Source organism: Numenius arquata, chromosome 10 (genome assembly GCF_964106895.1).
Source record: "Numenius arquata chromosome 10, bNumArq3.hap1.1, whole genome shotgun sequence".
In the NCBI taxonomy this organism is placed as follows: domain Eukaryota; kingdom Metazoa; phylum Chordata; class Aves; order Charadriiformes; family Scolopacidae; genus Numenius; species Numenius arquata.
The window spans coordinates 3,044,685-3,058,111 of NC_133585.1; the positions used below are offsets into that span (position 1 = coordinate 3,044,685).

The window sequence follows — 13,427 nt, forward strand, 5'->3', positions numbered from 1 at the left end:
AGTAAACAACACTAATGTATTTCTTCTAATGTCTTTTAAGCCTCTTTAATGTCTAAATGATCCAGATATACTGCTTTATTTTCCTAAACACAATCAGTTGCGCTGTCATGTACGAACAATAGTAGTTGTTTAACATTTAAAAACTTTCGCCATCCATTCAGGGACCAAAAGCTACACCCTACGGGCACAAATAGCAAATAATTCCTTCCTGTAGTAATAGGGTAAGTATTTACAAATAATAAATATGTCTAGAAATTGGAATCCAGTTGGGAAAACAATGAAGATGCATTTGCTGGTGGGTCCATTTGAAATCAATAGTGCTGTTAGTTCACTAAAGTGATTGATTTCACTGGAAGATTAATGTGCAACCTTGACAAACTGTATTAATTGACAAAATATTTACTATTTCATAGGTCATCTATTGCCAATGCATTGAAACTATCAGTCAGGCTTAAAAAATTATTTTTTCCTTGTCTTCACGAACTGCTGTGTCAAATTTATTCCCATCTCATTGAGCCTAGAACCTGGACATGGTGTGGTGTACACTGTGCTGGACTGTACTTTCTGCTCGAGGTAGGGTCACAGGAAACACCTTGTTTGAAGACCCTGAAAAGACCGGCTTGCTTATCTCAGAGCAGAGAGAGGATAGATGAATTATATCCTACTCTATATAGGATATAGAGTAGGATATAATTCTACAAGCAGGATAGATGAATTATATCCTACTCTATCTCACTTTATTCCAGTGAAGCTGAAAGGGAGCAAACTCAGAACTGACAAAAAGGAAATACCTGTAAAGGCAGAGTCTGCAGGACTCCCTGAGGCAAGTGGCACTGAACCTGGTAGGACTGTAGTGTTTAGGGGTACCAGACACTTCTAGAAGAGCTGGAATTTTGACAGGTAACAGAACTTTCCCTGAAACCTAAACCTATACTTTCAGAATTAAAACTGATCTCTATCATCTGTGCGGTCGAGAAGACTGTTTTTTTTTCCCTCACAGCTGCTTTCTGTGTGGATCTTCCACCTTATTCTGCAGCATCAAGGAAGACACGGATCCCGAGCTGCATGTCCCACTGCGTATGTACGTCCCCCAGGTTTGGCTCCACCTGGCACTTGCGATGTTTTGAAGTGACCACTGAAAGTGTCAGCTCAAACCACCAGAGCCTCGTATGAAAACCCACCCCACCCGTGAGCACAGCACAGGGTAATCAGCAGATGTCACACAACCTCAGACAGGGATTGTACAGAACATCACGCTGCATCGAAAGGTTTGAACATCACAAAATTATGAATGAAAATCAGTTATGCAAAACCCGTGGTTTGTGGTTTAAAAAGTTAGACGTTTTCTTAGGGAGGGGCAAGCGATTTCGGAAGCGCCCTTCCACAGCACAACGTGCTGAAACTGCCACCCTTCTCTCCTCTGGTTCCAGAGCTGACGCGGACATTCAACGGTTTATCACGTCATTTCCTCACCTAGAATGACTTCCCGAAGGCTTCATTCTAATCACGTTCCTTTTAAAGGCAGCAAGAAAGGCGCTGGTGTATCAGGCATCCTGGCAGGATGATCGTTCTCCTTTTAGCAATTCACAGAACTCTGACCAAGAAATGGCAGCCAGCTTATTCATTTATTATTTTTTTTTACTACAAAATGTTGCATTCTTGCTCTCTGGAGAGCACTTCTAATGCAGCCTTTCCTGATCCCACCACAAAAGCTGTCCTAGCGCAGTGATTTTCCGCCCTTGGTCTGTAGAACCAACGGGAGCTCACAGACTGCATCAGTTAGTGAAAAATTACCCTCCAAAAGCAAGGAAATACATATTCCACAAAAACCTATCTGGGTGCGGTTTGGATGGAGGAACACATCGTCATTAGAAGGCGGTCAGGGGTCAATGAGTGAACAAGTACCCTAATCTGGCATCGCCTCTCGGCAAACTCACAGCCCTCTGGAGGAGCACAGCCGGGACAGGTAAGCTCGGCCGCGTCGCGATATGTCACTTGTCACTCATCTAGGAACAGATGTCACGAGAAACGGGGATTTGACCAAAACAGCACAGGCAGTTGCTAGCCAAGACAGGGACAGAACCGCTCTGCTGGCCTCATGTTGTCTCCTTCTCCAGTTTTAAAAAACCAAAATCCTATTATTTTATTTCTTCTGAGCATTTCTCCTTGTGGAAAAGACACAGATCCCTGCAGTAAAATCACAGGATTGCGCTGGGGCTGAATGCAGTCCTTCATGAATTCCTGAAGTCCCTTAATTTCTGCACAAACCCCCCGCCCTGGTGGGGGGCGTGCCTTTCCTCCGGCAGGATTTCCTTTCATCTGCACCAATTTAAATGCTCAGACTTCTAGACATAAGGAAAGAAAAAAAAAAAAGCTTCCAGCATGACTCAATTATAGGAAGTTTGTTTTTCTTTGTCTCGTTAGGCTTCCTTCTGCTGTGCGATACTTGGTTCACTCAGCTTTAATACAAGTTATTTTTTGTTTCAAGATATAAAAATCTGCAGAAATTTTGGGTAAGACCCCCTGGTTTACGTAACCCAGCTTAGATGAGACAGTGGCTTAAGCCCGAGACTCACAAAAGCCATTCTCTCCGCCGGCACGAGGGGCTTTTTTATCTTTTTTACACACGGGGAAGCAAGTCGTGGTTCTGGTGGCACCTCTGCTCTGCTGTTAGCACAGGTGGAGCAGGCAACAAGATGGCATAGTGCTCACCTGGGTGTGTGTCATCGAGTCTCAGCTCACAGAACTCTTTAGTCGAGTATATAAGAAGCAATTTGTTCACTCTGTTTTTATGCCAGCGCCCACCTACGAAGGAGCCAGGGCAGTATTGCGCACGTTTGCCCGCGCTGGGATTTCCATGTTGCAAGAGGGAAAATCCCCAGTCTTTACGTGCTGGGACCGAACTGCGCCGTCCCCGTAGCTGGGGGAGGTGGGCACAGCACCAGAAATAAAACTGATTAAAAGCCTCCCTTCATTTTTTTTTTGCATTTTGAAAGAGCTCTGCCACTTTTCGTAACTGATTCTCTTGTCTTTCTGTGCACAGGAGGCGTTTACACATTCGTTCATACATCACTTGTCATGGCAGTCCATAAGTCGCTGCCATAAGTCCATGGCAGCTGTGGCTGAGATACACCCACAAAGAAATGGGGTAAGAATTCCGATTTCCCCCCTCTATTCCCAAAAAAAAAACCCCAATTTCATTACATAGAGGAAAGCTGTCTCTGCCTGTAGCCTTGCTGCTTGCTTAACCCTCATACCATAGGCAGAGTGAAGAACTTTGATTGCGGGTGAGCCCTCTAAGGATGTAGATCTAACACACCACTGGAAGAAGGTTTTGAGATTGAGCAGCTGATTTTTACCAGCGGCTGATTTTCCCCACTTTCTCAAGATCCCTGACACCAGCCACAGAAACATGTAACCGGTGAGACGTGGCACCGCTTCGTTCCCCATCTAAATGACAGGCCAGGTGTGGCGTGCGGGAAAAACAGGCCCCTGGAGCCGGGTACCGTTGAAGCGGAGCATTACGCAGCTGGTTTTGTCCTTCTGAAGCAGGTTTCTAACCAGAAAACTGTTAAGAAAACACGGCATCTTTCACTAAGTAGAGAAGAGGACCTTTTGCAGCGATGGCACCAAAAAATCTTTAGTCTTATTTAAACTGGGCCAGGCTGATCTTAAAGTAACTGATGTAAACGGGGAGCAGCGACATGGAATTATTCTGGATTTGCACTGGAATAAGTGAGATCACAATCTGGCATAAACTACTAATGGGAACTATAACCCCAACCGCACACGGGGGCGGTTACACCGTGGAGTCCTTCATTACACTTTATGGACACTGGCTTCACGGTAAACTGGCCGGCACCCAGAGAAAACCAGATGGAGTGAAATTTGGCCCATTAAACCTTGCCATAAATATATTCCTTGCCCAATAAACGTTACTGGGCACAAACTAGAGATGGAAAGATTAGAAGGAAACCACATCATCTCCTGCTCAATGCAAGGTTGTTCCCCCTGCTCCACGTTTCAAAGCTTTTGTTCATTTGGGGGTTTTTAATGACTCCAGTGAAAGGGCTTCCACCGCTGACCTTGGAAAGCTGTCCTACAATCCAACCAGACCTCCAGTCTGGGTTTATGTCTTCTGAACTCAAAGGCATGATCTAACAGTTTAATCGCTTCATGTTTGGAAAATAAAGCCGGGGTGCACAGCCAGTGGTTGGCCTGTAATAAGTCCAATGTTTATGTTAATGGGAAACAGCCATCTATTAATGTTCAACAGCAAAATATTAGGAAGAATAACATCTCCTCACTTACAGAAATCTCCCAAGAGACGACAGGGAGTGTAATATGTTGATCCCAACTGACAGCCTAAGACTCTCAGGCTCTCTTTTATCACTCAGATGTGTTTACTTGCTGATACTTGCATTACCAGCCCAGGTATCCTCATGGGAACTCAAAGGAAACCTCTGTCCAGTGTGCAGCAGACAAACTAGACTGGACTGTATCATCAGCGTGGCGGAAAATAATAAGGAGCATATTGCAATGTCCTTTACTCTCGGATGGGAAATGAGTGGTTTCTGATAATTACCTATCTGAAAGGGAATAACAGCAGATGAGGTTCAGAGACAGGCCACAAAAACATCAGGCAACCTGAAAAAATAGTATACGAGAGAGAGAAATGCCTGCTTGAAGAACACGTCATGAGCTGTCAAGAACAAGCCCCTAAATGGATTAAAAAAGTAATGAAAGGCTAATTAGATGAGCCGCAGTAACAATAGAGAGGATTGTTGCTTCCCACACACCCACCCAGAGCAGGATAAACTCATCCGCTTCTGAGACTAAGCAAACCAAGCTTCTAAGAGCTCAAACCAAAGTAGGCAAGAGAAAAAACGTCTCATATGGACAGGCTATAGAGAGAATCTGGCACTTTTACAAAGAAGCTGGAGTTGGCCCACGTAGAACCCAGAGGACAGACAAGCTGCTCTAATGCAATGCAGTTCCTGTGTCATTTTGTGAAGAACATTCCTCTTCTCGCTGTCAGCAGAACAGAGCCTGTCCTCCACAATTAAAGTGCAAAGATTCTATCTGTCAGTAGATAATAGTAACTCAAATACCCGGTACTTTCTTTAGTATGCCCAACCTGAAAACAACAGCCCAAACTCTACCCCCATCAGATCTGTACACCTTCTGAAGTCACACGGATCTTGCAAGATCGGGGCAGAACTTCTGTTCCCTGTGTCTACACAGTAACGTTGACAACGGGTGGCATTTTGATACAGATCCAGGCTGATTTGACTTTGTAAAAGATGTTTCAAACGTGGCAGAGCCTAGAACAGAACTCGGATACGCTGATTTACAAGTCACATCCTCTTTGGCAGTCTATTGGCCAGCTGTTGACGATCACAAATTTCAAGATAAGAGTCTTAACTTCAAGTCCCTTTCCAAGCCAAGGAGACAGTAAGATACCAATTTTTTACTCAGACTCAGCGGATTCAGCTAACATAAAGGAGTGAGAGTCCACCAAAGCTGCTAAAAACAGCAACTTCTTTTCTTTTAGCGTATAAGCTCTGATTTGTTTAGTGCTTAAAGATTCCTCGTTCCATGAGGCGGTTGTTACTTCTGTATTCACACTGTCCTGCAGAGACACCCGCAAATCAAACACAAGCAAAGAAAAATCTCTTTGCCAAACAAATAATTTTGTTCCCAACTCTTTGCAAATCAACACCGTGTCTGCATTCATGTCACTATTTTATTTCCTCGAAAATAGATTGACAAGGGCTAGGTTGAGTTTTCAAAACTTACAACCCACTCAGACTCTTGTAAACATTTTATATTATTTTTTTTGCTTTGCAAAGCATCTATTATAAATTATTGTAAACAGTGATTTCCTGTAAGAAATTTATGTAAACTCAAAGAGAAATGGATACAAGTGAATCGTCTTCCCCTTCTTTACCCAGCCTGCCCAGTCCCTTGGTGAGGTCTCCCTGCGCAGCTCTAATTATGAGAAGTCATGTGCCGGGATAAATGGTGGCGTTCTCGGAAGTACTCGTGACAAATGGGACACGTCAGCTTCTCCTCTCGCCTCCTCTTGCACTGGGACTCGGCCGAGGAGTACTCCTTTTTGTGATGCGACCGCATGTGGAAGACCAAATCTGACGTCATGCGGAAGGACAGGTTGCACTTGGCACACCAGTTCTGGGCAGCCACTCCAAAGGAGGTGAAGGTGGGGGGAAGAAGAGTCAAGGAAGAGGAAGAGGAGGAGGAAGAGGAGGAAGAGGAGGAGGAGGAGGAAGAAGTGGTGGTTGTGTTTTGTAACTGTCCTCCTGCCTGTTTGGGCCAGGCTTCTGAGGTATATGGGAAGACACTGCTCCGAGTGATGCTTGTCTGCAGCATCTGAGCGTTACACAAATCACTGACATAGAACTTGGAGCCGAGGAGAGCGCTGCAGCACATGATGTCTGTGGTGGCAACGAAGCCCGACAGCTCCCCCAGGCTCTTTGCTGACTCACTCATGGGATGAGAAGAATTTACTGCAGCTCTTTCTGCTAGACACTTACTGGGCTTGCTGAAAGCGCTCTTCTGCTCTCCTCGGGCTCTGGTGGGCCACACAAAGGAGAAAGCACTACCGGAGGAGTTCAGCAACGCTTCCTTTGATGCCTGCTCTTTACCAAGCGGGGCCGTGCCATCCTCCTGTTCTGGCTCCTTCGGTCTCTCGTTCCTCAGCTTCTCCTTCATCCTCCTGACCTCGGTGAAAGCGCTCTGCTTCTGCTCCAAAGCGTCCTTCCGAGCTGACGGCCTCCCTGAACTAAGCTTCCAGAAAGAACCAGCCAAAGCATGCTCCCCCCCAGCCTCTTCCTTGCCCCCACAGTTACGTTCCTCGCTCAGATGATTGGTTTTCTCCAACAACACTGTTTTCCTGCTTCTGTTGTTCTCGGCCTCTTCGGATTTCGCTCTCTTTTCTCCTGGGAGACCACGGGCATCATCTTTACAAGCTGCTATTTTGAGCTCTAGATCCCTTGCCAGGCTGTGGAAATTTGTGCCCTGCTCAGATAAGTTGCTCTTTTCAGTCTTAGGGTCCTGGAAGTTCCTCCATAGCAGCGCGCTCTTCTCAGGGACACACAGGAAGCGGACGTGGGAGAGATAGGAATGCTCGCATTTAAAGACTCGGTTACATTCTTGGCACCTCAGCTCTGCAGAAACAGACAACAGACGAATGAGTTTTGCAAAGGTACCATCGGGGGCAGATCCTGACCCTGTTGTTGGCACAAACAAAAAACCCGTAAGTATTTCTTGTGTCAAGATCACACAGGCCAACGCTAAAGCCAGTGCAGAATCAGGCCCCTTGCTGCTATGGAAAATGGTTCACCCATATTTGCCTCCATGTGCTACCTGCAGAAATTATTTCATTTAGACTCTCCAGCCAAGTTAGTATTACGTAAAATGGCCAGTACACGATGATCTGGATTAAAACATAGGAACTTCTATGACAATTTGAAGTCTGAACCCAGATTTGGGTCTATGTTTCCAAAGTCAGTCCCTGGCTTTAATACAGGCTGAATCATAAATGGTTTGGGTTGGAAGAGACCTTAAAGATCTCTGAGTTCCCACCCCCTGCCATGGGCAAAGACACCTCCCACCAGACCAGGTTGCCCAAAGCCCCATCCAGCCTGGCCTTGAACCCCTCCAGGGATGGGGCAGCCACAGCTTCTCTGGGCAACCTGGGCCAGGGTCTCACCACCCTCACAGGAAAGAATTTCTTCCTAAGATCTCATCTAAATCTCCCCTCTTTCAATTCAAACTGTTGGCCCTCATCCTATGGCTCCCCTCCCTGATCAAGAGTCCCTCCCCATCTGTCCTGGAGCCCCCTTCAGATAATGGAAGGCCGTTATAAGGTCTCCCCGGAGCCTTCTCTTCTCCGGGCTGAACCCCCCCAACTCTCTCAGCCTGTCCTCACAGCAGAGGGGCTCCAGCCCTCCGAGTATCTTCGTGGCCCTCCTCTGGACCCGCTCCAACCGGTCCATGTCCTTCCTGTGCTGAGGACTCCAGAGCTGGACACAGTGCTCCAGGTGGGGTCTCACCAGAGCAGAGTAGAGCAACTGTTAAATTCTATATACCCAAGTAATGTGGTTTAGACCTGAAGTCAAAGATTTTGGCATGAGCCTCTATTTTCTGCATAAGATTCTCTGGAAGTTGAATACTTTTCACAAATCATCTGCTGATAATGCCTGAAGCCCTCACTCCTGCTCTTGCAGCAAACTGTCACATGCCTCAAGGCACAGATGCCCGTGGCACAGAAAATAACGTCTGGTTTGGGTGGAACATTATTCCTGCTGGTTTAAAGTCTTGAGTCTAAATATAGACTTGTGTAGATCACAATACGGCTTGGGAAATGCATAGGGCTGAGAGTGTGTGTCTACACAGATGCTAACAGAATATGCTGAAATCAGTTAAAACATTTTAGTGGGTTCCTGCTCTGATTGTGTCTATATGTTAATTTAATATTAATTTACAGGCAAGTACATTATCACGTAGATTTAGCAACTCACACTTTTACCAACCCTTCCTAATCAAGCTGTATCAGCTGTGTTTAAATCAACCAAAGGGAATGCAGAAAGGGATTTTTTTTCCAGTCTAACTTCGTCAAAGTCTGGAGCAAATGACAGCTGGAGTCAACCTTGGCATGGACCTGACACTCATTTGCTTGGTCTCTCCATAATCTAGATATTTTATTTTTTTTTCAACAATTGCCAACTCCATTTCTTTTAGAGCAGTGAATCTCTAGCAGCATCTCAGAATGCAAATCACACCCTTTTCCTTGCTCCCACTGGTCCCACGCTGCACAGGCACACTGTGCTCTAGGCTGCACTGCTGGGGTTGTTAGGTATTTCTTCCAGCTCTGCTCATTTACAAGACTAAAGCCAAACACTAGCCTATACCTGATTCCTCGGTGAGCTAAAAAATTAAGCGTATTTCCAATGGATATTTTAGGCTTTTAGGATTCCAAGGTAGTCAGGTGCAGAGACATCTGTTACACAGCTCAAAACTGTCGGCGTTAATCCCTAGTGCACCATCCTCTGCTGGAAAGGAGCGATGAAAATGGCATTGAGAGCTGTGAACTTGTTCTTGCTCTGTGCCTCCAGCTCAGTCCCCAAAGCAGAAGGTCTTCTCTTTTAGCTGATCAGCTAAAAGATGGGTTTAGACGGGTTTTACTTCCTATATTCCAAGATCACCGCATACTAAAGAAATTGCGGATTCACTTATTTCCTCGGTGACCCCTGAGTCAACAATTTAGTACTCACCATTCTGGCGACTCTGAGCTTTGATCTCATCGAAACCCAAGAGGCTGGAAAGCTCCTCGTCATACCAGACGAGCAGCTCCTCATTTTTATTGATTCTCCTAGTAGAGCGATAGTATAACTGACTGTTTTCTAAGTAAGCTTCCAAGTTCTGCTCCTTGCTGTTGGCAGCCGCTTGTACCAGCCTCATCCACGGCAGTCCTGTGGGGCTGTGCACCGACGTAACATCGACCTGCGAGACAGGACACCAAAAAAAAAAAAGGGAAGTTTCAAGTCTTGGGACCCAAAAGAGACTTCCATCAAGTTCAAGACTGAAGCCTGTCCTCTGCCTCACACAGAGCAGGGGGGGCTGTGGCCTGGGGGGTACGAGATGTGAGGACCCCTGGACCAGCACGGTGTGAGCCAGGAAATGGACACACGCTCTGGGCAGCTGCATGTGGAGGTTTTCACTGACACAAGAGGACACGGATCAGGAGGCAAAAGAATAATCTCAGTTTTTTGATTCAACACCCCAAGGAGACAATATCTGCATATGTAACTGTTTGGCTAGATTACGTAAAAATTAAGATTTAATGAATGCAACTAAGAAGCACTTATATGATCTCTTTCCTTCTTCAGAAAAAAAAGAATATATTATTATATATTCCTATCCCTGCCTTTGATACATCGGTTAAATTAATTTCAAGGTATCTAAACAGATAAAAGCTCATCAGATGAATACTTTTCATTAAATTATTTCTGAGAGTAGTGAGGGGCTGGTATTCAGTATGTGTGCATTCAGAAATACCAAACAGATTAAATTAAAAGACGTTGCTTAGGTTGCAAGGTCAGGCACCCAGAAGTTAAAAAAATAATATTAATTCTACTGCTCAAATTAAATTTCCCTTCTGTGTGTATATTACGGCATCGTCCTCAGTCACATACACTCCTTCCTCCACAGGACTCCTAAGTCATTTAGTCACAGGTTGACCATGCTCTGGAAATAATATAACTGTAAAATATTTGGCTTCGTGCTCCTCATTCCGTGTGTGGCTCCCGTCTTAGTTACTTTATTGCATTTGCTCCGAATAGGGAACGATTTATTTCTTTCTAGGTTTTTCTTTGGTGTTTACCGCAGCAGATCTATGTCCTCGGCAGCATCTGAAAGACGGGGAAGATTTTAATCGCTTGGAGGCTGAAACAGAGGGCGATCAAGGGCAACATTTACACGCATAAAAAGCCTCAACTAATTTTTGAAGCACCAAGTCATTGTTTAGAAAGGAAGAAGTTTGGAAATGACAAATGTCTAATGACAAGTGTGATCTAAATCTCACCCCGAGCAACGTATAGCTCTTTGTTTTCCACTAATTGCAGGGCAGCCATTCCCTGGTGTTCGGTATCAGAAACAGTATTTTGGCTATTTCTCTGTTTTTAACTCTCTCCGACTATTACCTACCATGAAAAGAGCATGACCACATCTGTAGCTTGAGTGCAAGAATGAAACATTAAGGGTAAGAGTTAATTAGAAAAAGGGAGAAAATAAATCAGCATGCCCTGTAACTGCTTCTCGCTGAACGCCGTGGTAATTAGCAATGATTGAGAAATAGAAAAGTCTGACAGCACCACAAGCACACCCACCCACACGCGGGGGTTGTAACTAATAGCTATGACAGAGGCTGTCATTTATTACTTTCTGTGTCTCAGAAACACCGAGCGTCCACCCGACGCTCCAAGCAAAGTCAAAGGGAACGCGGCTCCTCCGGGAACCGGGACTCCAGGGAAAGAGCTGAGGGAGCCTGAAGAAGGTGGAGAAGGGAGGAGTGAAGGACAGGGCTGTGGTGAACAGGAACCTCAGCTGCGAAGAATCCACCTTGCCAAATTATTCCTGTCTATATTCCGTTCGTGCCATAGCCGACAAATCAAAACACATTTCTTTTTTGCGCCTCGGTGCTACGATAAAAACATAGAATCATGATTGAATTGTTAATTAACTGTCCAGAGTTAGGAGCTTAACAATAGTTCCTGATTTCTGGAAGGTTTACTCTTACTGATGAGTAGCTAAGAGGACATGGGGCCACCGACTGCATCTGAAACAGCTACTTGCAGGGAATTTGATGTATTTACTGCCCACAGACGGAGATCTGAGCCAGCCCAGGCATCCAATTTCATGGCTGCACAACAATCACTTAGCTCAAATGTAGCAAAACACTAAAGCCATCCCTCTGGAGGGCTCTGCCAGTGCAGAAACCCTTTGGGGCTCTTTCTTGAGTCAACTGTCATTTCTCCCAGAGGAAACACAGCAATATTCCACAAATAAAGCCTCGTTTCAGGAGAGATCTTTCTCCAAAGAGCTTGTAGTTCTCCTGGAGAACTAATAACATGGTCCAAGCAACTGGTGCCAGAGACTCAAACAAATAGTCAGAAACCCCCTGAAGCCTCTTCTTCTCTTTCTTAATTTGTTTAAGGCAAAAGTGCCAAATGGGTATCTCCCAACAGCTGCATCTTCCATACTACACGAACTCCCTGGGATTGCTCTCCTCCAGAGCACAGAAATCTTAGGAGAACCTAAGATCTCTCCTAGATCTATCCATGCCATACCACATGGGAAATTCTGGCCTCACGTTGTAAGACACCACCTCCCCATCTCCATCTCGACCAACGGTGACCGAAACGCACTCCAAGACCCAGAAAGCCCAGGTAAGAGGCCACCCTGAGAAATATGCATTGTCCAAATGAAAATGTTATGATAAAGAGTGGCTAAGGAACACTAAGGGTAAGTTCCCAAAAGGAAAATTGGGAACTAGAGCTGGAGAGTTAAAACCCCATCACAGTCCTGGGGTTTCTGACTTTCCTTACAAGACAGTTCCTGTTGTTTCACAGCCATATCCGTGTGCCTTCTCTACAGTGACTGAAAAGTGCAGACGTATCTAAGGTAACTTTAGGAGGTCCATGTACTAATAGCAGTAAGCTGTGGCCACCTGAAGGTTGTGTGGACTTGTTGCCTGACTGTCATCTTCTACAGTTCATACTGTAGATCGCTGCCACTGTGGCTTTACTTTTATGGATCACTGAGCAAAGTGGGTTAGTGCTGCTCAGATCTGTCAATAAATGCTGCGGAGGTACCACCTGCATGGACCAGTGCAAGGCCACAGTCATCCCTCTCTGCTCCCACAGGGCTGTCACACCTCCTGATAAGCCTCCTTTGTCCTTTGCAATGATAAAACCTGAGTGGGAAGTTTCTAAACTATTTCTCCTTCTTTCCTCCAATTCCCTGTCAGTGCTGAAGCAGGTCATAGCATCATAGAATCACAGAATGGTTTGGGTTGGAAGGGACCTTAAAGACCATCCAGTTCCAACCCCCTGCCCTGGGCAGAGACATCTCCCACCAGACCAGGTTGCTCAAAGCCCCATCCAACCTGGCCTTGAACCCCTCCAGGGATGGGGCAGCCACAGCTTCTCTGGGCAGGTCATCAATCATCAGCGTAGAAATAGGACTTGGTATTTTTCCTGCAAAGGAAATTTTCACTGAGGTTCCTCCAGTCTACAGCTTGTAAATCAGAAGCGCGCTGGCTGCTTCTCCGCTTTGAAGGAGTCGTTAGTTGTGCTGAGGAAACCAAAATTCTACTCCTGGGCAAAGTTACCTTCTCAGGGATGGCACAACCCGTTTTGAGATGACTCACGTGAAACGCTGCTTTCTCCTACCTTAAATACATAGTGGATGTTCCGTCTGTCAGAACACTTGAGAGCAATAAAAGCTACAGTGTCCAGCAGGGTCTTCTGGAGCATGCATGGTCCGAAAACGACTTCTTCGGGAATGTCTTGGGTGGTATGAACAGTAGCCAGTATGTCGGGAAAATGGTGATGCAAAAGTTTGTTGTCACTTGTCCAAAGGAATTTAGGCAAAGACGTAAGTTCCATCATAAACCTGTAAAATAAAGAAGACATTGCATTTGGAACAGAGATGGAAACAGAAAAGGGCATCACCACTCATGATATGAGATAAGCAAAACAGTAAGCAAAATTTTCAGAGAGTGGAACTCGGCACATCCTTGTTCAGCTTATTCTCAGGTATTCTTCTTATTTAATATTAGTCATTTGTAGAAGTGTGAAGAAAGGTAGAGAAGGAGACCAACCAAAAAAAACCAGCAAGCACTT

General features: G+C 45.4%; 1 protein-coding gene across 1 annotated transcript; it reads right to left on the reverse strand.

Annotated features, from left to right (window-relative positions):
* Positions 1–5,991: 5,991 nt before the first annotated feature.
* ZNF488 (zinc finger protein 488) lies at positions 5,992–13,193 on the reverse strand. The gene is made up of 3 exons (XM_074155178.1): positions 12,975–13,193; positions 9,297–9,525; positions 5,992–7,187 (listed from the first exon to the last, which is right to left on the reverse strand). Exons 1-3 carry the CDS (start codon positions 13,191–13,193, stop codon positions 5,992–5,994), a joined length of 1,644 nt encoding a protein of 547 aa, XP_074011279.1.
* Positions 13,194–13,427: the final 234 nt, after the last annotated feature.

Bases quoted from the DNA above. Each gene is read 5' to 3' on its own strand.
- ZNF488 (XM_074155178.1), bottom strand. From the start codon at position 13,193: ATGATGGAACTTACGTCTTTGCCTAAATTCCTTTGGACAAGTGACAAC. The intron at 9,526-12,974 runs GTAGGAGAAAGC...CCTGTCTCGCAG, and splicing joins ACATCCACTATGTATTTAAG to GTCGATGTTACGTCGGTGCA. The intron at 7,188-9,296 runs GTGAGTACTAAA...CTGTTTCTGCAG, and splicing joins AGCTCAGAGTCGCCAGAATG to AGCTGAGGTGCCAAGAATGT.